This window comes from Henckelia pumila, chromosome 1 (assembly GCF_033568475.1).
Source record: "Henckelia pumila isolate YLH828 chromosome 1, ASM3356847v2, whole genome shotgun sequence".
Taxonomy (NCBI): Eukaryota; Viridiplantae; Streptophyta; class Magnoliopsida; order Lamiales; family Gesneriaceae; genus Henckelia; species Henckelia pumila.
The window spans coordinates 95,616,591-95,637,372 of NC_133120.1; the positions used below are offsets into that span (position 1 = coordinate 95,616,591).

The following is a 20,782-nucleotide window of genomic DNA, read 5'->3' on the forward strand; positions in this document are numbered from 1 at the left end:
GGATTTTATATGATTTTATGAAGCAAAATTCGAACCCTACCCTATCTGATTATGATGTTTTTGATGATATTGATATGAGATTATAAGTGATCTTGATTGTTGGATTGTTTTGGATATTGTTTGGATTGCCGGTTTGTAGCCGTTACGCCGTCGATTCGCAAAATGTCAAGACTTTGATATGATTGATTAAAAGGAGCATGGTTTGAGTTGCATCTGATCTTGTTAGTTATTTGATATGTTATTTCTCAGCTTTCATTCGAAGATTGACGATTCGAGAATCCCGATTCGAACCGAGAAAGAGTTGAAGCAAGGTTTGCTAGTATTGTATTTGAAATGAAGTTGAGAAGCTGAGCAAATTTTGACATATTGTCGTTGATTGTATTTACAGATTTGAAGTAATTTCAGACTCGACATCGAAAGGTATAAATGACAGCTATCCAGATGGGATAGAACCCTCGAGATAGCTATTATTCTCGAGTAAATCACATACGTTCTTGTTATTGTTTTGTTATGTGCTTCTATGTGATTTATATGAGTATTGATGATTTGTTTGATTATGTGATTACATGTTCAAGATGTTTTACAGTCTTTAATGCATACAGCTTATGTTGCATTCATCTTCAACTTCAGCCTGTAAAGCATAAAGGGCAGATTAGCCTAGAGTGTGAAATGACGTTTGGAGAATTATAGTTGAGTGGAATGGATTGCAGCCTTAGCTTTTAGAGCCAGAAGACTCTCTATAATTGCGCCAAAGTCAGAGGATTAAAATACTTGATGCCGCCTCGATTGGGAGTGTCGGCGGTTTGATAGTTATTTTATTCCTCGGGATCCCAAAGAACCAAGTTTTATTGATATCAGCTTTGATAGCCTATTCTTCAAACATGCATTGCATTTATTTTATAGCATTAGATGAGATGCTATTGTTATTGCATGTTTTGTTATTTATACTGGGATTTTATTCTCACCGGAGGTATTCGGCTATTGCTTTGTTTTGTATGTGTGCATGGCAATAGGTGGGATAGGAGCTAGTCAGAAGAGACAGTGATGGCTCGAGATAGAGTTGTAGCATGTGAGGATACGGGTTGTAGCAGCAAAACATGTACTTTGAGTGGATAAACATGTTAGAAAAGAATACAAGAATGTTGTATAAGTAGTTGAATATGTCTTAGCTTGTGTATGGAAGATTATCAGATGTTATTAGATTGCATGTTTATTATTTTGAAGCTTGTATCAGAGTATGTGTTGGTATGTTTCAAGTTTGGACAGCAAAAATATTTCTTGCATTTTCTGGAAAATGTAGCCCGCTCGATCGGTAGAAATTCACCGATCGAGCGAGGCCCTTATTTTGCAAGGCAGAGAAATCAAGTTTTGTGCCCGCTCGATCGGTAGAAATTCACCGATCGAGCGAGGCCAAGAATGTCCTGGACCCGAGAGCTTCAAGTTTGAGCTCGCTCGATCGGGCAACTTTTGCCGATCGAGCGAGACAGTGTAATTTAAAAAAAAAAAAAAATTTAGCTCTTGGTTCTTTATATTCTTTGTGTACTTGATTAATTTTTAATTCTAATAAATTGCTCCAAGATAAGATTAGCAACCCGGATCCCCACAATATCTGTGTCATAAAATTGATTCATGAGATCGTCTAATTAATATGAGTTTTTGTGGTATAATTTTGGTCACAATATTCATATAATATATAAAATTTTATAATTATATACCAAATATATAAAATATAATTTTATGCCGCACTTTTTCAATATTAGTCACACACTCAAAAATATTTCTATATTTTTAAAAATTATGTAGTAGGCAACATATTTAGTCATAAACTGGATAATTTTAAAAAATTCCTGAAAAATACCAGATGTAATTGCAAAAATTTTCCAACCATGTTTTTATATGGTCAAGAAGTTGAGGTCTCTCCCCTACTCAAAAACAAGGAGAGGGAGACTTTAGAATAACAAAGGAGTCGGGGTCTCAAAAACCGAATCCTCACGTAAACCAAGATCCTTGTTTTATTATGAGCCCGTTTGGATTTTGTAGACATTTTTTAAAATAAGTGCTTTTAAAAGCTATAATTTTTGGCTTTTAAAAAAGCTCTAATTTTGACTTTAAAAAGTGCTTATTTAAGCACTTGTTTTGTCAATCAAACACCTTGTTAACTGAAAAGCACTTAAAAAAGTGTTTTTTTGGCCTGATTTTTGAAACCAAGGGCCTATATTTATTTATTTTAAAAACATTTGTTTGTTATAATATATTATTTTATTTATTATTAAATTTATAATATTTATTCAAAAAAGAATAAACCCAAAGAAAAGTGTTCCCAAAAAAAAATTTAAGTTATAGCGGTGACTACAACCTCATATATTCGGAATATGGACTTTACTTGCCTCTTCAAATTTCGTGTCTATATCTTCCCGCTAGCAGAAACGCTAATATGGTAGCTCGTAACATTGCACAATTTAATTTGCTCTTTCTGATCCCTCTCCTATCTCGTGAACTGAATGTATTCTTCTATCTTGGATTAATTAATGGATTATGCATCTATCTTTTCATGATATGTAATATATTCTCTTTACTTCAATAAAATAAAATAAGTTGATGAGAAAACTCACACTTTTTGTACTGTTCCGTTTCTTGAAAGCGAAAAGTATCTTAGCATAGAACACTCCCTTTGCTTGCACTCAAACAAAAATCTCCTTAATTCAACCCATAAATATACCTCCAAAGAACCAAGGAAATCTACCAAAACCAGCCTAAAAAACTCCCAAGAAATGGAGATTAACGTGGAAAACGAATCAAAATACCACGATAGTAACGAGCTAGAACTCCCTTTACTCGTCGACAAAGCACCACGCGAAATCGAACGAAACCTCGTCCAACAAGCCATCAGCCAAACGTTTGAAAGCACGGCTCACTTGGCCAACCTTCTACCAACAGGAACTGTACTAGCTTTCCAACTTCTTTCACCAATATTCACAAACCAAGGTCATTGTGATCCCGTTAGCCGTATAATGACCGCGGTTTTAGTATCCCTTTGCGGGTTGTCTTGTTTCTTGTTGTGTTTCACGGATAGCATCAAGGATCAAAAGGGGAACGTGTGCTACGGTCTGGCCACGTTTCGCGGCTTTTGGATCATCGATGGATCGATGCATCTACAACCTGAGGTTGCGGCCAAGTATGGGCTCAAGTTTATCGATTTTGCGCATGCGTGGATGTCGATACTGGTATTTTTGGCCGTAGCTTTGTTTGATCAGAATGTGGTGGGGTGCTTTTACCCGAATCCTTCGGATGAAATACAAGAGATAGTTACGGCAGTGCCTGTGGGGATTGGGATCATTTGCAGCATGTTATTCGTTGTTTTCCCGACGAGACGACATGGTATCGGCTTCCCTGTCGCGCCCAATACTTGAAATCTTGAATAATGTTGTAACAGTGGATTTTAATTATATATATATATTTTTTTTGTACATGTGAATAAATGGAGTAGCATTGGTATTAATTAATTCTAGCTTGGTCATCACAAAATTCCAAATTTAATTTTTTTTTTCATAAGAATTGGTTGATGATGGGATCATGAAAATTTAATTATAATATTACATATGTAGAGACTAGAGAGTATGTCTGTTTTAATGTATTTTGGTGTAAAATTTATCTATGATTGATGATTCCATATATCATTAATTAGCGTCCCTTCTTGGGCTATTTTACTTTTGTTTAACTTACGATGAGGATTTGTTACGATTCAGTTTTGGATTCGAAAACGTGTCTCGTATTTGAGACTTTGATATTGATTTCATAATTCGATAATATTTAATACACTTACACGTTTGATAATATTTAATACACTTACACGTTTCGTCAGTTATAATGATAATTGATGATGATGATAATAACAATAACAACAAAGATCTAAAAATGAAAAATAAAATAAAATTTACAACACTACTAATTAAAAAATGATAATATTAACGAAATTGGGATCAAAATGGTTTAATCTGATCTGACTATTAGCTTCAATTTGTTTATATTGGGTTTTGAACACGGGCAAAAAAATTTATTCACTTTTATAAGCACGGGTGAGCTTCAAATTTTTTGTATATATTTTTTAAAAAAATTAAGTTAATTTGGATACCAATTAAAATAATAGATTTTTAATTATTAATGTTAATATAATTATTTCTAAGATTTTTGCATCGTTACCATTATTATCAATTTATATAATATTATTTATTGTTATTAATTACTTCTATAACTATGATTGTATTTTCATTTAAAGCATGAAAATAATTAGACGTATTTATCGAAATATAAAAGAAAATTTTATGATAATGAGACCATGGCCCTCGAACAGTTAGAAAAAGGTATTTTGACATAAAAGTAATGTTTTCTTATGAGTTGGATATAATCGGAGATATGTTCCATAAAATTGAACTTTGAGATAATTTTAAAATAGGTTTTGTGTATTTATTTTTATTTTGCCAATTTTGATATACTATCCAATACTTACTTATTTGACACTTATAAATTATTTTCATCTGCGCAATTCTTGCGAATAAACCAATATTACTCACATTACATTAGATAAAAAATAAATAAAGCAGAAAAATAAATAAAACGATACTCAATATATAAAAATCAAAAGAAAATGCCTGATTTTCCTCCTAATTTTTACTTCTATCAATTTTTTTTTTATTTTTTTTTTCGAAATGCTTCTATCAATTTTAATGTGTATAACATGTTTTTTTTAAGGTGTGTATAACATGTATTATGCCTTAAACTTAAAAAAAAGAACCATGTTGTATTATAACATAATTTGTTATACGATCATACGAGTAAATAAACAATATTTGGTCGATACGTGAATTGGGCTGAAAAAACGATTTAAAAAAAAAAAAAAAAAAAGGTTCCCCTCGCGGTAAGATAGTCATTGGTTGACTGAGCTAGCAATGGCGGCATCGGAGTTTGTTCTTCTAGCCGCCCTCTTGTTGCTCCTTGTCTGTCTCGCCCAACCGACTGATTGCCAAACGTCGTCGTTTTGTTCTGATCGCGTCGCGTATGAGCTCCAAGAGGCCAAGCTCAGAATCGCGCGACTTGGTATTTTGTTTGCGTGAGAATCCCCCAATGGTTCACTAGACTGCTTGCTGATTTCTTTTACGTTTTGTCCGCAGAATCCATCCTGGAGGAAAGAATCCGAGATGTAAATGCCAAAAACAATCATCTCAGTGAATGTCAGAGGAAAATTGAAGAATTGGAGGTCGAGATCGATCGGCTCAAATCGCTACTCTCGCGTTTTTTGGTTGATTCATCTATTGCAAATCAGAAGCTCGATGCTCTTGAAGAAGAGGTGAACTGCGGTTAATTTAGGATTTCTCCTGTGTTTAGGATTTTAATTAATCCAGTTTGAGTAGCCAACCCGATCGTTTTTTAAATATCAACTTCGGAATTAGAATGTATGTTTTAATCTTTTAGCGGTGATAGATTAGTACCCTCTGCAGGTTTTCAGATTGTTACTGATAAGTAAATAGATGCCGGAACTGTAGGTACAACTTCTTTGGGCTGCCTCTCGGAAGAATAACTTTGAGATTCATGGGTTGGAGTACAAGGCATCAGATGCTGAAAGAAGGTTACAAGAAATTATCGATCAAGTTGAAGGGGTAACTTAACTAATATTATTCAAAATTCATTGCACCGCTAGCTTGTCATGGAATCATAATCTTTATTTGTTAGTTCCTGAACCATAATTGTTTCACTGAGAGTGTGAATGCATGCTGTCTCTGCTTTCTTGAAAAAACGTTAACACTTTCTAATATCATGAAATTCACTTTGATAAACTTCTCTTTTCGCCGAGTAATCCCATTGTGGGAAAAAAGATTGAAGGAGAATATGACTTTATTGTGTACAAAAAGAGTGTGTTGACGATATAGAGGATCCACTCGTTGGAACAAGGAGGTGCCCTGCTGTATTTTTCTGATATTCTCCTTTGTCCTTATTGGTTTGTAGATGGCTGAAATTGTATCTGAACAGTGGCTGCAAATTCAGCGACTCGAGCAGGCTGTTCACATGGCAGAGGTATTTTTATGCTCCCTTTCTGGCGGATACATTTGCAAAATACTAAATGAAAATCTTTATTTAAACTTCTTGGATTAAGCTTCGAGTGAATTTCTTGTTGCAGATTAGAACATCGAAGCTTAAATGGGAATCTGGCTGGAGGAGATGTCCGATGGTAAAGGTATTTTGCCCATTTAACATTTGTTCTGTATAGGTTGATCCATCTCATACGATAGATGACACATTCAATCCACAAACAGCTGCTTCATAGCTTGTACAATTATAATCATTTTTTGCACACGGATTTCTTCAGAAATAAAATATCCTGACCAAGTTACTCTTTGTTCTGTAGTCCTCTAAAATCCTGCTAGGCAATTGGTTTAAAAAGTTTGAGGGGATTCTGTATCCTTATGCTCCAGCAACAGGATCTGTGCTTGGTTTCTTCAAGTCTCAAGCTTTGCGACTGTTCTCTGCTACGAAGTGTTATCATCACCAGGTTGATTCTAATTTTCACCCTTGTAAATGTATTATTCTACATTTCTACTCCACCTTTTTCGTGTTGAGTTATAAAATTCTTTCTGACACAAAGCTTTAGCCTGTATGGTGTCTGCTTACAATACCCTTGCCTCAATTTCTATTTTGTTTATGGTAATCCAGTTTTGTCTCTGAAGAATATATGATTATTTGTTGTCAGATTTTGGATAAATTCACTACAATCTTGAGAAAAGAACACGATTAATGATTACATATACACATCGTATTTGGGCTACAGTGTACATAATAGACTAAAAACTGCAGACTGATCCAAAACCAAATCGAAACAAAAGACATGAGATCAGTGGTTTTTAAAATTATGTTTGATATCCAAGATTCGTACTGAATTTTGAAATATGGTTTGGTTTGCTCTTTGCAACTCTTTTTATCCCTAGTTCTGACAGAAAAGAATGAATGTCTATGCCATGAGTTAAACCAAACCTTATGCCTTTTAATTGGTTAAACTTATGTCATTTTCATTTTCATTTATATATTCATGTGTGTGAGCTTTGTATAAATATATTAGATTTAAATTAATTTTTTTTTATGCTATTAACGACCAAGAACTATGTTAATATGAAGTTTTCTTGATTGCTATCTCATCATGTTGGGAAGATGTTTTGAAATTCTCTAATACAATAAAATTTTGGCTTAAAAATTTGGAATAAAGAAAATATTAGGCAATAAAAGAAAATAATTCGTTTTAAACCACAGCGAAGCCACAATTGTCATTTTGATTTTGTGTTTGTGTGGGAAATGCATAAACTGAAACCAAACATTTCGATTGGGATGGCACTAAAATCATCCCTACCAAACTGATGCTCATCCATAGTTTTTAGGATCTAGTGCCATGACTTCAATTTTAACTATGCTTGCATATTGCATTGAAAACCACAAATTGGATTGAAATAATTTATCTAGAAAAGTGATGAGTCGCAGGCATTTCCGAAATGAAAGAGTGAGGAGAAAGAGACATGGATGATGGATCCATGAATTTCCAGTATGGTTGTGAATACTTGAATGTAAAACTGTCTTACAAAAAGGTGTTTACCAGTTGTAAATAATTACATGAATGTGATGCAACTGATTTAATAATTTCATGAATAACTCAAGCGAGGAGATGGTTTGGCTTAGCAATTTGTGTTTTTTTCCCATTGTTAAGATGGATAAGTTCTATATCTTAACTGGGTAATCAACTGGGACCAGACAACGAGGCTATTCTTTTTGCTGAAAATTTTGAAAGATCTTGTTTATGGGCTGCAGATGAAGACAGCATTTACCTAGTTACTAAGACTTGGGACAAGATCATGTTTCGTGTCCCCCTATGCTCCCTGCTTGGCCCACCAGACAATGGAGATCGATTATCTGTTTAAAATTTAAAGTTTCACTTGCACTTCATTGATTATAATACCTACTAAGTTTGGCGTTGCGTAATGCTAGCATTATTGCTTGATGGTTACATTATTTTTCAAGAAACAAAATTTGTAGAGAACTGAAAGGTGAATATCAATTGCTCGTTTTCCGCTAGCTCGTTTTGTTAGTGTGATGGGTTAAAATGAATTATAATTCACCCAATGAGAGTCATACTTGGGTTTGTATAACTATTTATGTTAAATTATGATATTATTGTCAAACCCCTTTTATAATAAGGAAGTTTTGTAACAATTGTTTTCTATTTTAGCGTTGGTACAGAAGTCACATGTTTGAAAACCTGGAGACACGATCTTCAGATTTGACCAAGGTTAATATTAGTTTTGGTCCTGTGTTCCCCGGGCATGTGAGGGGCAATGTTAAAGTATAATTCTGTTCTTCGTCATGAGTTTGTGGTTTTTTAGACTAGTGGTTTGTTAACAGTTTTTGTGTACATTATTAACTAAATTGTTTTTGCCTTCAGCTCTCATAAAAAGTTGGAACCAAAATAATATTTGAATTAAATCCTCGAAGCTTTACAGTACTGAGAAATTTCCAGCTCTTCGTTATCAGAAATTCCCGGAGACCTGTTTGCCTAGACCTCGGTAACACCAGCATTCATTGTGGTACGATGATAAATTTAATGTTGTGTTGTTTAACAGTTGCAAGGTTACGTCAAGCAGGCGATGAAAGGCAATGAATTTACTGCTGTTCTTGCTCATGAGGAGCTGATATTTATGGTGGTAGGTTCTTTTCGTTATCTTTCACTATCAGTTTTCTTCCCGCGCTCACACACCCTTGAAACATTTCTTTTCTTCCCCATTGCTCTAATTCTCACCCAACTGTCCCCTTCAGGCATCGGCCCTGGTTGCTTTTCCAATTATGAGTGCCTGCATGTTACTCCTATCACATTTTAGTTAGTTGGATGTCATTGTTGTTGGGTACACTGAGGCGCTGGCCTAATCCATCTTGAGCATATGAGGTGTAATCGAATGGCATCGGTTCATCCTCTGTCATGTGTTGCTACAACGGACTCATCTCTCAAAGGACTCGGTTTTAATTTCGGAACATCAGAGTCTGGATTTTCACTTTCGTTTAAACGACAACTTGAGCTGTTCAAGAGGGCTTATCATGAATTTGATTTCAGATTATGTATATAATTTTTTTACAAAAGAAAAAAAAAATTGTACGTGAATTCCATTTTTTGGGTCAATCACTGCTTCCTCAAGCTAACTATTGGTGGCCCTTTTTTTTTAAGAAAAAAAAAATCATTTTTATTTTGATTTTGGCAATTTTTTATCCTTTTTGTTTCTCATTTATTGAGGGATAAGAATTTTTCGACGCCACATTTCTATGTCTTGTCCCACCTATTAACTAACCCAACAACCGAGCCGGACCGCCACAATCAGCTACTGCTCAGGGCCACCCAAATAATATGCCGCCTCCTCGATTGGAAATAGAATAAACAGTACCCTGTCCCCGGGGATATTATATGGTCGATAATTTTTTTGGAACATATTATATGGTCGATACTGTTTCTAATGTTTTGTACTCTTTGTGTCACGTTATCGCATATATTGGTTGGACGCTTATCGTGTGTCTCAGATACTTACTTGTCATGCATACAATTATACAAGTCGTGGGTAATATTCATCCTTCTTTGTTTGCCACTCCCTAAAATCTCTTGTTTTTATTCAGTAAGTTCCTTCCTCGTGCTTAATTATTGTGACATGGATATTCATTTCCTTTGGAAAAGTATGATTATACCTCAAGTACTACGTACACGAGACTTGAAACTAAAACATTATGTAAAATGTAAGATTTTGGTAATGGTTTTTTTATCGCGTTGAATACAATAGTGGAGACATTTCAAAGGTAGAACTACCATTTGCTCTACTTGTACTGCCGTTATTTACTCCCTCTGGTAATGAATTTATTACTTTTATTACAAGGACTAACAAATTCAATTTTCAAAAAGTTGACTGGTTTCCTTTTTAGCATGTTTCTTGGTTGTAGATCATATTACGTATATACACGTACATGCAACTTCATGAAAGTGCCCCACCCTCTTTAGAAGTAGAGTTAAGTGTTCCAATAACATTTCAACCACCATTTGCGCCTTATAATTAGAAATTATATGACCTTTTAATTTTGATTTTTGGTTAGTGGCACATACGTTTCTCTTTATTTTATCTACAAGTGTTCCATTTTTTCCTTAGAAAATGAGCCGACATTTTCATGAACATTTCAAACCCAATTGCATCCATAGATTCCATACCATTGCATGATCTAATTGATTTTTTTTAAAATTTTTGGGGAGTTTGTTATGATTGAGTATCGAATTGATGCGTGACAAATTCTTTTTGCTACGTGGATTTCATGTTTTTAGAATTTATGGAATCCCGTCATGTTATATTGTCTCAAATTCATCAAGAAATGTTTTTAAATTTAAAGAGTTGAGGAAGGCTAAGTGGACCTCTAATGTCTTGTTGTTACAGTGATGGGTGTCACTAGGGTGAGGCGAGTCATGTGATTTAGTTGGAAAAACGAACAAGAAATGCACATGCCCATATTTAATGATGGCAAGACAAATATTAAACGACGTGAAATCGACTCCGACTAACCTCCCATATTACAAAAACTATTTTTTCTTTTTAATTTAAACATTTTCTCATTAGAATTAGGACAAATATTCAAATCGTTTTCCAGACAGTTCCACAAATTTAATGGATTTAATTATGGTTCGTACGTGGGTTATTTAGTTTTTTTTTTTTCTTTTTTTGGAGGTGAAACTCATAATTCTGAAAAAAAAAAACTCTAAAAGTTTTCGAGTTTGGCATCAAATTAACTTTCATATTCATTTTTTTATTTAGAACCCAGTTTAATTTCTAAATAATGTATTCCATATTAACTGAGTGGGGTCGGATCCTATTTGAATTCGAAATTAGTTTAAAAATTTAATGAGTAATAAATAGAATATATATATCAAAGAGGGAGGCTATTTAATATTCAACTAATTGAAAATTTATACTTTCTTCCGCCAATCACGTAAGAATTTCATGGAACCCAACAAAGGACAAAGGTAAAGGCGTTTGACAAAAGGAAAGATTTTGATTTACCTGATTGGAATCCCTAAGCTAACCAACCCCATCGTCTTAATTCCTGGATTTGATGACAACCCATTGCCATTTACTCACAGTGGGTCTCGTAAAATATATAAAATCATGTTATATAATTAAAATTTTAATGTAAATGGCATACTTATAAGTACATACACCCAACCCTATTTTAAGTTTTTTTTAGATCACTTGAGCTTATGCCATCCGTTATATCCTTTTAGGGGGAAAAGAGTATGCATATATGAATAAAATTAGGAACATTATAAAATTGATCGTGTGCATTTGTTTCTTTGTGTTTTTTGATCATTTATATGTAATTAGATTTTCATATGAATATTGTATCATTCAATGTTTTAGACAGACACGTCATCAACATCGTATTCGTGCTGCATCATTGCGAGATCGACCAAAAAGACTAAACTTGAAAAAAATTATAAATGACCAAAATATTTTATATTGGATCCAAAATTACAAGTTTATGGTAAAATTAACCATAACATGAGGGTGGGAAAACTTTAATATTAACAGGCAATTATGATGGCTCGTTCTTCATATCCATTAATCATGTTGTTTCCTTATCAACTGTCATCATAACAAGATGGTAGGCTTAATTTTGAAGAAACCCCATAATTTTAATATATGTTTTAATGAACCACATGCAATATTTAATACATAATGGGGATACTGTTGAATTAGCGACTTATAGGCTACCCAATTTAATGATTTTACTGCATCTCCATTCTCCTCCCCAAATGTTTACACAAAACATTAAATATGATGGATGAAAAAATTCGAATTATAAATATATATTTTCCATAATAATAAGATAAATAAAATAGTTTTTTTTTTTGGAAAAAAAAAAAAAAAAAGAAGCTAGATGCCTAGAAGTAGATAATGAATTGATGGTAGCTAGAACGGGGAATGGCATGCATTTGTTCGTCCAACCAATTAAACTGAAAACTGCCGTATATTTTCTCGAGTTGTTAATTCTTATGTCCAATAATCTATATTATTTTATTTACTGAAATATTATTAGTTTTTAACTATCAAGTTTCAAGCAACACAATAACTCGGTGGAATAAATACGTGATGTGTTCACAATCTAATTACAAAATCTTGTACTAAAAAAAAATAAAATTACAAAATCTTTAAAAAATTAATGTTAAAATTTGCCTTTTAAAATATAAAGATATATTTGTGCATATATTCCAAATACGTACAAAATCATTTGGAATTTACTCGAGTTGTCTTCCTTGCTCGCATTAAATTTTTCCGGTGTGTGGCTTCAAAGTGGGCGGACCCCATCCCCGCCACACCCCCTTATAATTATTATATTTGCCTTTGAGAGAAAATAAAAAGCAAGTAAATAAATAAAGGATAAAAAAGAACAAAGGAGATGGAGCTTCTTTTGCTTTTTCTAACCCAAAAACAAAGATGTTAATATATATCACAGATGAAAAAAAATGGATTTCAATTTGAAGGATCACATAAACATTATTAGAACTAGTATAATTGCATACGCGTTGCGTGTATATAAAATCATATAATATATTTAATATTGTATGTTATATATAAATATTATATTTTTAATAATATTTAAATTTATTTTTTAACATTTATAAAATAATATAAAAATAAATTTAAATTTTTTTTATCAATTTATCTTATCTACAATGTTTAGTTGAGAAAAATATGAAAATTTGAAATATCAAAATTTCAAAAAAAAAAAACAAATAAAAATAAAATTGTAATATTTATATTACATAAGGGCAATTTTGGCAATTTAAAAGATGGTGTCTGAGGGGGAGATTCTTTATATATAGGGAGAGATAAAAACGCCGGTTGAGTTCATGTTGATATAAATATAGTATCATGCTAATAAATATAACTAGTAAATATAAAAGTCCTAAATTGATTTGAACATATGAGATATATAAAAAATATATTAACCAAATATCTTTCTTTGATATTATAATGTGGGACTTTGGTTGAATACCCAACAATATTCTTATACTAGTATCTCATCGAATAATTTACATCCAACCAAGAAAATCGGGTAGTAATTTGATTTTTGATTTGAAAAAAATAATTAAAATTTTATTGGATTGGGAGGGGGGACCGTATTTGATAGGCATGCCATCGGTATAGATAGAGTGGAAAAAATAAAACAGGGTCCATGTGTTTGTACCAATTTTGTACCAATTTAGAGGGCACATGTTTTTGTATGTCCCACCCACTCCACAATCCACGCATAATAACCCGGCCAAACTCCCCACCCTTTTCTTCCCGCTTCTATGTTCTTCTCCTTTTGTTAATCCTAATTTTTTTTTTCCAATGGTATATATATTGTCGGTTAATTGAGCGGAACTCGACTCGACTCGACTCGAATCGACCGGACCAAAAGTCTAAAAAAACATAAAATCTTTTGAAAAATATTAATTGCTTAATCCAATTATACTCAAGGACTTCGAAATTGATTCTTGTATTGTATCCACCCTTGATCGCGTAATTGTCCATAGTTCACTCTCCAATATTATGTCGTATTAGTAGTATACATAGCTGAATATATTATAATTATGTCAAATTCTATAATTTTCTTGAATAAAAACATGTTTGCCACCCCAGGATCTAAAAGTGATTTTGCAATATTTATAGTGATTTTGTACCTTGAATTTAATTTTGAGTAGTCACTGTTGGGCAGGAGCAGCTAAAAGTAAGTGTGACTCCATTAATTGGACGTAACTACCCCAACCAAATTCAGTTTACATCCTTTTCCTTATTTTTCAACTGTATTTCGCTCGCGCTATTATAAACTCACTACCCTTTTCAATTTTCATTATATGTAGCCAAGTAAAGTAAATCTTGGGATTACAAATTAGCTACCTATTTTCATCATAGCAATAATAATAACAACAATAATAATAAATATAATTTATATAGTTAATTTTCATGTGAAATATAATCATATCTGAAGTAGGTTATTCGTTTGAAAATTAATAATACACTGTTTGTATTTCAAAAACAAAACATCTCTTTTAAAAATCTGAAAGAATAAATAAAATGGAGAGAGACGGTGCAACTAACTCTTCACATGAGCATGCCCAAATGGCCAAATCTTACCAAATTGTATGTTTATTATGTTTTTTAAAGCTGTAATAATAATAATAATAATAATAATAATAATAATAATAATAATAATAATAATATATCATCGATGCAGGAGACCTAATCTTCAACCGTACCCCTAGGCCTAGCTATCCCGTTTGAACCAAATAATTTTACACAAAAAGTCTTGTCGTTTCATTTTATGGATTAATTTTATAAGGTAAATTTTAAATTGAATTAAATTTATAAAAAAATATTATTTTTTATTTCAATTAAATATATTATTTTCACTTTGTATAAACATCAAATTGAATTGTCTAATGGGGTTTTGTACATGCTGCCCACACGATAGTGTCCTGTGGACAACGTGTACTCTCATGATTGATCCAAATCAATGGATCTTATGTTAGTCCCACTGATTTGGACCAATCAAAACTTGCCACACTATCCTGTGGGTAGCATCGTACAGTTCCGTCTAATGGATTATTCAACAGTAGACCTACAGATGAGTTTAAAATTTCAAATACAAATAAACACCTCACACACAAGACACACACAGAGAGAGACACCTCTCTATAAAACACACACACAACATATTCACAATTGGCTCACACACACACATCGTCTCTTTAATTTCCCTATTCGCCAATGGCTTCCTCTGTGGCCATGAAACTCTCAGTCATCCTCTTCCTTACCCTGTTTTCCTCCATGAAAACACAAGCAAGAGACAGCCAGTTCTTCAACAAAGTTTCCTCCGATGTTGTCCCAAACCAACAACAACCCGCCGCCGCCACTGTTGCTCCAAACAAAGAGCAACCTCTCAACAACCCACAGCAAGAACCCACTTTCCTGCCGGAAAACGAAAACGGCTACGGCCTTTACGGCCACGAAGCTGGCCAACTTCCTCCTTCCACCACCACCACCACCTCCACGCCCGCTTTCTCCCAAGAAATCCCCAACAAACACCTCCCAAAGAACTACAACCCGGTGGCCTATGTGACAGAACCAGAAAACGTAGACGACAGCAGCAACTCCTTCTCCGAAGACACTTACGCCAACAACAACAACGGAAACTACTACAACAACGACGCCCGAAACTACAACGACAACCGTGCGCCGCAAGAATACCAATTCCAGACAGGGCAACCAAAGTACAGAAGCTACACCGCCAACACCTTCACCGCGAACAGCAGATACAGCAACGACAACTTCAACTACAACGGCGGCAGCAGCTTCAACAGCGGCCCACAAGGATTATCCGACGCCGAGTTCGACGGCCGCGAGTACAATGGCGTCCAAGAAAGCAGCTTCCAGCCACAGGGGATGAGCGACACCAGATCCCTCGAAAATGGCAAGTACTATTACGACGTAAACAACGAGAAATACAGCGAAAACCACCCCTATGAAAGCTTGAATGGGGTTCGGGACAACAATTACAGGAACAACTATGGAAACAGTTACCAGAGCCAGTATGAGTTCCCAAATGAACAGAATTTGCCTTGAAATGAGAATAGATTAATTATATATATTTACAGTCTCGCCATTAATTAATGGGTTTCAAACGTATAGGTTTGATTCATATTGAAACTACAGATCATCATGTGTTTTTCATTTTTTTTTTCCAGCTTGTTTTTTGTTTCTCTTTTGATTCTCCAAAGTTTAAAAATGCGTGGATGAAATCTTGGATTTTTGGATTCTGTAATGGCCTGAAGACTTTATTTCAATAAATTGTACATTAATTGTTATAAATTATAATCATATATATATATAGAGAGTTTTGAGTTGATAGTTTAGATTCGATTTCATATCTAGTATACAAATTTTGGTGTCGGTCCTTTCAATTAATTCGTGTTTTGGTGATTTAAGCATTCAAATTTGGGGGTTATCATGTAATTTGGTTGAGAAATCTATGATAGTGTTTTAACGTGACATTGAACATGTTAGTGTTTTTCGATGTTAAACGAGGATAAAAAGCCAAAAATATGGTTTAATTATTGTTTTTTTTTCAAATTAATGTTGACTACTAAGATTGGGATAACAAACACTATTGGTTTTTTTAGATACATTAATTATACAAACACTAATTTTGACCTACTAAAAAGGGGCAGTTTTTTTTATATGATTGAGCTCATCTGCACCATTCATTGTGTTGATTATTTTTCATTTTGTAAATGATAAATCCACCATTTTCGAATTCTTATTATAAAATATTAAAAAAATCAGTTCGATTAATTTTATAGTATATTATGAATATATGTTCGAGTTAATTCTATCTTAAAATTATACATGTATATATACTCAAAAAAAAATTGTTGTTGCATTTAAGAGGCGGAAATGATTGTACAATTTTGTCATTTGTTAGTTGAATTAGGTCTGTAACTTGTAAGACTGTAACTACGTACGGCCTGTTCGTATCTATTTAATAATTTTCTTTTTATGCTTGTTGTTTTATTAATTTATAGCTATTACTCGGTATCCATTATATTCTAATACTATACAGTTTTATAGGAAGAGGAGATGCTGAATTTTTTTATTTTTATTTTTTGGCTGAGAATTATTCATGAAATGAGGTAGCTTGTCGCAAAAGTATTTAGTTCAATAACATAGACAAAAAATCGGGGGAATAAATGTGTAATGTAATATTTACGAAATGAATTTAACATAATGACATTCCAATTTCCACGGCAAAGAAAGGAGTCACTTCATTTCCAGACATTGCCCAAACTTAAGCGTCAAGGCTCCAACTCTTTTTGACTATGATTTTTGTGTCCCACGCGGCCCAAAAAAGTAAATATAAAGAAGAAATTAAGTAAAAGGTAATATTATATAAAGAATAAATTAATTAAATATCAAATAATTGCCAATTACACGTAAAACTAATACAAATTTAGGAATAATTGCATCAACACCCTCGTAAAAATTCTAAAAGACATAAAACACCCTGTGTAAAATTAATAGCATGTTAGACCCTATGTTTTAAAAAAATTAGCATAAAAACCCCTATGAAAGAGTATAAATGTGCCCAAGTTTGTATAACATAGGGGTGAAATACGCTACATTTTAGAAAATTGAGGGATGCATTAGCCAATTAATATTTCTTAGAGGTTTTATGACTTTTAAACTTTTCACAGAGGATATTAATGTAATTAGCCCTACAAATTTACTTTACATAAAGTGTTCTGTCGAGTGCACAAGTCATATTTTCAATCTACATATAAGAATTGTACGGATGTTTATCTACATTGTAGTTATTAATATCTAATGGTATAGGTCATGTATGTTTTGGATTATACTGGAATTTTTTTTTACCATACCATTGGTGTAATACAACAAATGTTTTTTCATGACTCTCTTATTGTCATTGGATAATGATTATTCATTGTTTGATTCATAAATAAGATTATAAAAGATACATAATAGATAAATCAGCATGATACCAATCATTTGTAAAACTTGAGTCAAACATTAGATTAAACAAAGATGAATAATCAATCGATATTTTATTTTTTACACCAAATGATACCTAACGATATTATCCTCGCGATTAACATAATTGTAGCCATGTGGCTAAAAATGGATAAAAACAACGCATATGAAATCCTACAAGGGATCATTTAATCGATTTAAATGCTTAAGAAATGATTACTATTTTAGTAAAATTAGCAACATATACATAATATTCGATTTTTCTTAATTCGAGAAGGGTATACCCATCCTTTTGGCCTAATTCATAATTGCATAAAATGATGATTATTAATTATAAGCTGTGGAAGTACTAATGTGTGGATTCCCATTTCACGAGGGCTTGGCTTCATCAATGAAATCGTGTTTCTATAACGAGAAGCTGGAAATGCGAGGTACTCATTGTGTTTGGAGCAAAAAAGGTAAAAACGTGTAAGTGGTTTCAGTGGATGGGTCGACACGACTATCGTTATAAATTATTACAGTTCCCTTCTTCGTATGAGCAATTAATTGGCCTGCAGCTGCCCCCACCGCTTACTACTTTTTTCACTACATTCTCGCCCTAAAGTAATACTATTTGGGGAAAAAAATAAATCGTTTTAATCTGAATCTATTTATTTCCTTGGTCAGAAAATGTAAATTCTATTGCTTCCGAAAAGATAGAAATAAAAATTAATTAGTAAGGCTTCAAGAATTTTTCATTTTTTTTGTGTTTTTTTTATATCTTATTTGATTATCTATTTAAGATCTTACTGTTTAACAGAATAAAGTCAAAATTCAATTCCACACATCAACTTCACCATATTCAAATAAAAACGTGAAGGGTACTTAAATTGGGTTAAGAAATTGAAAGTTGATGAGCAGAACTTGGACATTGCAGGGAACCCCAGTGGTAAAAAAGTGTCACGGTTTCACAAAATGATCATATTTATTAATATTATTGTTGTTGTTTGATTGATACTACGTTCAGCTAATCTAATTAAGATACCCTTATTTTGTAAAAAAAAAAATTGAGACTGTAAAAATATTTTAATTTACTAAAATGTATAAGCAAATTTATGAGTTCCACCTTATGCTTATCATGTATTGTTTATATGTGATTTAAGAATGATATATGATATCACATTAAGATATCCCGGGTAAATAGGACCTGGGATGACGATACCCCAGGTAGATAGGACCCGGGAAGTCTCGGGACAGCGGAGCAGGTCCTAACCCGACTATCTTTAGGAAGTGTGGTGATATCATATTACGATACCCCGGGTGGATAGGATCCGGGAGGATGGTGTAACCGCAACATATTAAGGAACCCGGGACTGGGTGGCAGTAACCTGGGATCTACGAGGAAGGGTTAACCTGGGAGGCCTTAGCACCCGGACCGATACAGGAGATCGAAAGGAACCCGGGTAAGGGGCCTGGGAGCTAGAACCTCCCGGAATAAGCCTTCGGAAGTTAGGAAAGGAAAGGAAAACCAGTGGGGCCCCGGCCTTTCTATTTTTAGGGCCACGAAACGACCACGTTTATTTGAAATGTGTCAGGTTCAAATCACAAATCCAATCATTATTAAACACGATCCAAAGGAATGGGCTCTGTCCGGAAATTATGGGGGTTTAAATCACACGTGATAACCAGCTTATCACCCTAAAAGTTGTCAGTAAGGCCATACCCAATAATCATTGAGGACCCGGGTGGACGAGTATAAAAGCCCATCCTGGGGGGCAAGGTAGGGAGATGGACTCACTCTCTAAAAAATATTCGTAGAACTTCGTCTCCAAACGGATAAGATATTCATATATTTTGTATCTTCACCTACCTTTTTCGCTCGGGAATTTACCCATCCCCAGGTAGTCATTTTGTGATAATCGCATCATTGGCGATCTTGGACTTCAGACAATTTTTGCTTCCAACTATGAAGAGACCGGATTTCCGCTTCATGAGCCTCTTGGAACCGGGTTGCCTGGGTACGGAGCTAGGCAATGCATTCTTCAAGGGAGCCACACCGGTTGCTCTCTTTAACCTGGTTTGAATTAGCTTCATCCAGGGCATGTGTTAGCATGCACAAACCTTGTAAAAAAAAAAAAAAAAAAGAAGAGAGAAAAACAAGTTAGGCGAAGCAAAGTGCAAAAGCTTTTCTTTATACAGGAAGGAAGGGATTTACCGTGTAGGCGTAGGAGATACCCTCGGAGAATTTGGAAGCAATATCACGGGCGGACAATAGGGAGTGATCCTCAGGGGACAGTAGACTCTGGAGCTGAGCCATTTTGGAGGAGGTGGTGCCCGATAGAAAGAGAGGGGACCGGGATCCCCAGGCAGCGGCGCTCTGCGGACCACCCCAAACATGGCTGGTTTGCTCTTGGCTAGCAGCATATGTTTCCCAGCCGGGCACCTGAAGGCCCATCGGAGGAGTCGGGGTTGGAACCTTCTTAGAGGAGACCCCCTCAGAGTCGCTCAGGACAATCATCTCGGACACCTGAGCAGCCTTCCTCTTACGATGGGAGAGGGGGATCTCATCTTCTAGGTCCTCCTGAGATAAGGACAGTAGATCTCGAGACTCCAGTTGAGGTGGGGCCAACATCAGGGTCCGGGCCTCCGGAACACCAGCGCTCCTTAGGGGGGAGATAGGAACGGAGAGGGTTGGCTGGATGAGAGCAGGGACGGAGGAAGGTGGAGGATGTGGCTGTGCCAGGGCGCGGGTTTCCTCCTCCGTCCTTGCCTTCTTCCTCCGCTCTGCCAAGGCTTGAGTTTTTTCTTTGGCAGCTCTCCTCTCTGCAGCCCGCCGGGCAAACTCTTACCTCATCATGTCGAACGGATCTGCAACGAAAAGGGCAAATTAGGGACAAAATGATTAAAATTGATAAAGCAAGCAGTGGGGACAAATCCAGAGATTACCAGGTTGAGCGCCCGGGACACCGTAAGCGTCGATCACCTGGTTAAGGGGATCTTCCTCCCGGGTACCCAACCCGTAAGCTATCATATTTTCATTGGTTAAAAGAACAGGGGAAGAGAAGTTTTTGTTGCCAACCAATGCCAGGCTGCGGACATAAGGCTCCTCGACTTTATAATGATCCGGGAGCTCAGGTTGAGAAGGGAGGCTGGATAAGAAG

General features: G+C 34.6%; 3 protein-coding genes across 4 annotated transcripts; all 3 read left to right on the forward strand.

The window, feature by feature from the left end:
• The first annotated feature begins 2,761 nt into the window (after positions 1–2,761).
• LOC140876250 (protein DMP4-like) lies at positions 2,762–3,525 on the forward strand. Its single transcript, XM_073280166.1, has one exon. The coding sequence runs from the start codon at positions 2,772–2,774 to the stop codon at positions 3,408–3,410; it is 639 nt and encodes a 212-aa protein (XP_073136267.1). The 5' UTR covers positions 2,762–2,771; the 3' UTR covers positions 3,411–3,525.
• A 1,343-nt stretch (positions 3,526–4,868) lies between these two features.
• On the forward strand, positions 4,869–9,334 carry LOC140888029 (uncharacterized). Of its 2 annotated transcripts, XM_073295704.1 has the most exons (8): positions 4,869–5,094; positions 5,169–5,344; positions 5,541–5,654; positions 6,001–6,069; positions 6,173–6,229; positions 6,401–6,544; positions 8,655–8,735; positions 8,848–9,334. In XM_073295704.1, exons 1-8 carry the CDS (start codon positions 4,947–4,949, stop codon positions 8,911–8,913), a joined length of 855 nt encoding a protein of 284 aa, XP_073151805.1. In that variant the 5' UTR covers positions 4,869–4,946; the 3' UTR covers positions 8,914–9,334. The 2 variants fall into 2 exon arrangements, with proteins under 2 accessions (XP_073151805.1, XP_073151810.1); XM_073295709.1 differs by lacking the exons at positions 8,655–8,735; positions 8,848–9,334 and adding an exon at positions 8,477–8,646.
• A 5,468-nt stretch (positions 9,335–14,802) lies between these two features.
• On the forward strand, positions 14,803–15,866 carry LOC140874959 (uncharacterized). Its single transcript, XM_073278461.1, has one exon. The coding sequence runs from the start codon at positions 14,865–14,867 to the stop codon at positions 15,717–15,719; it is 855 nt and encodes a 284-aa protein (XP_073134562.1). The 5' UTR covers positions 14,803–14,864; the 3' UTR covers positions 15,720–15,866.
• The last annotated feature ends 4,916 nt before the right edge of the window (positions 15,867–20,782 follow it).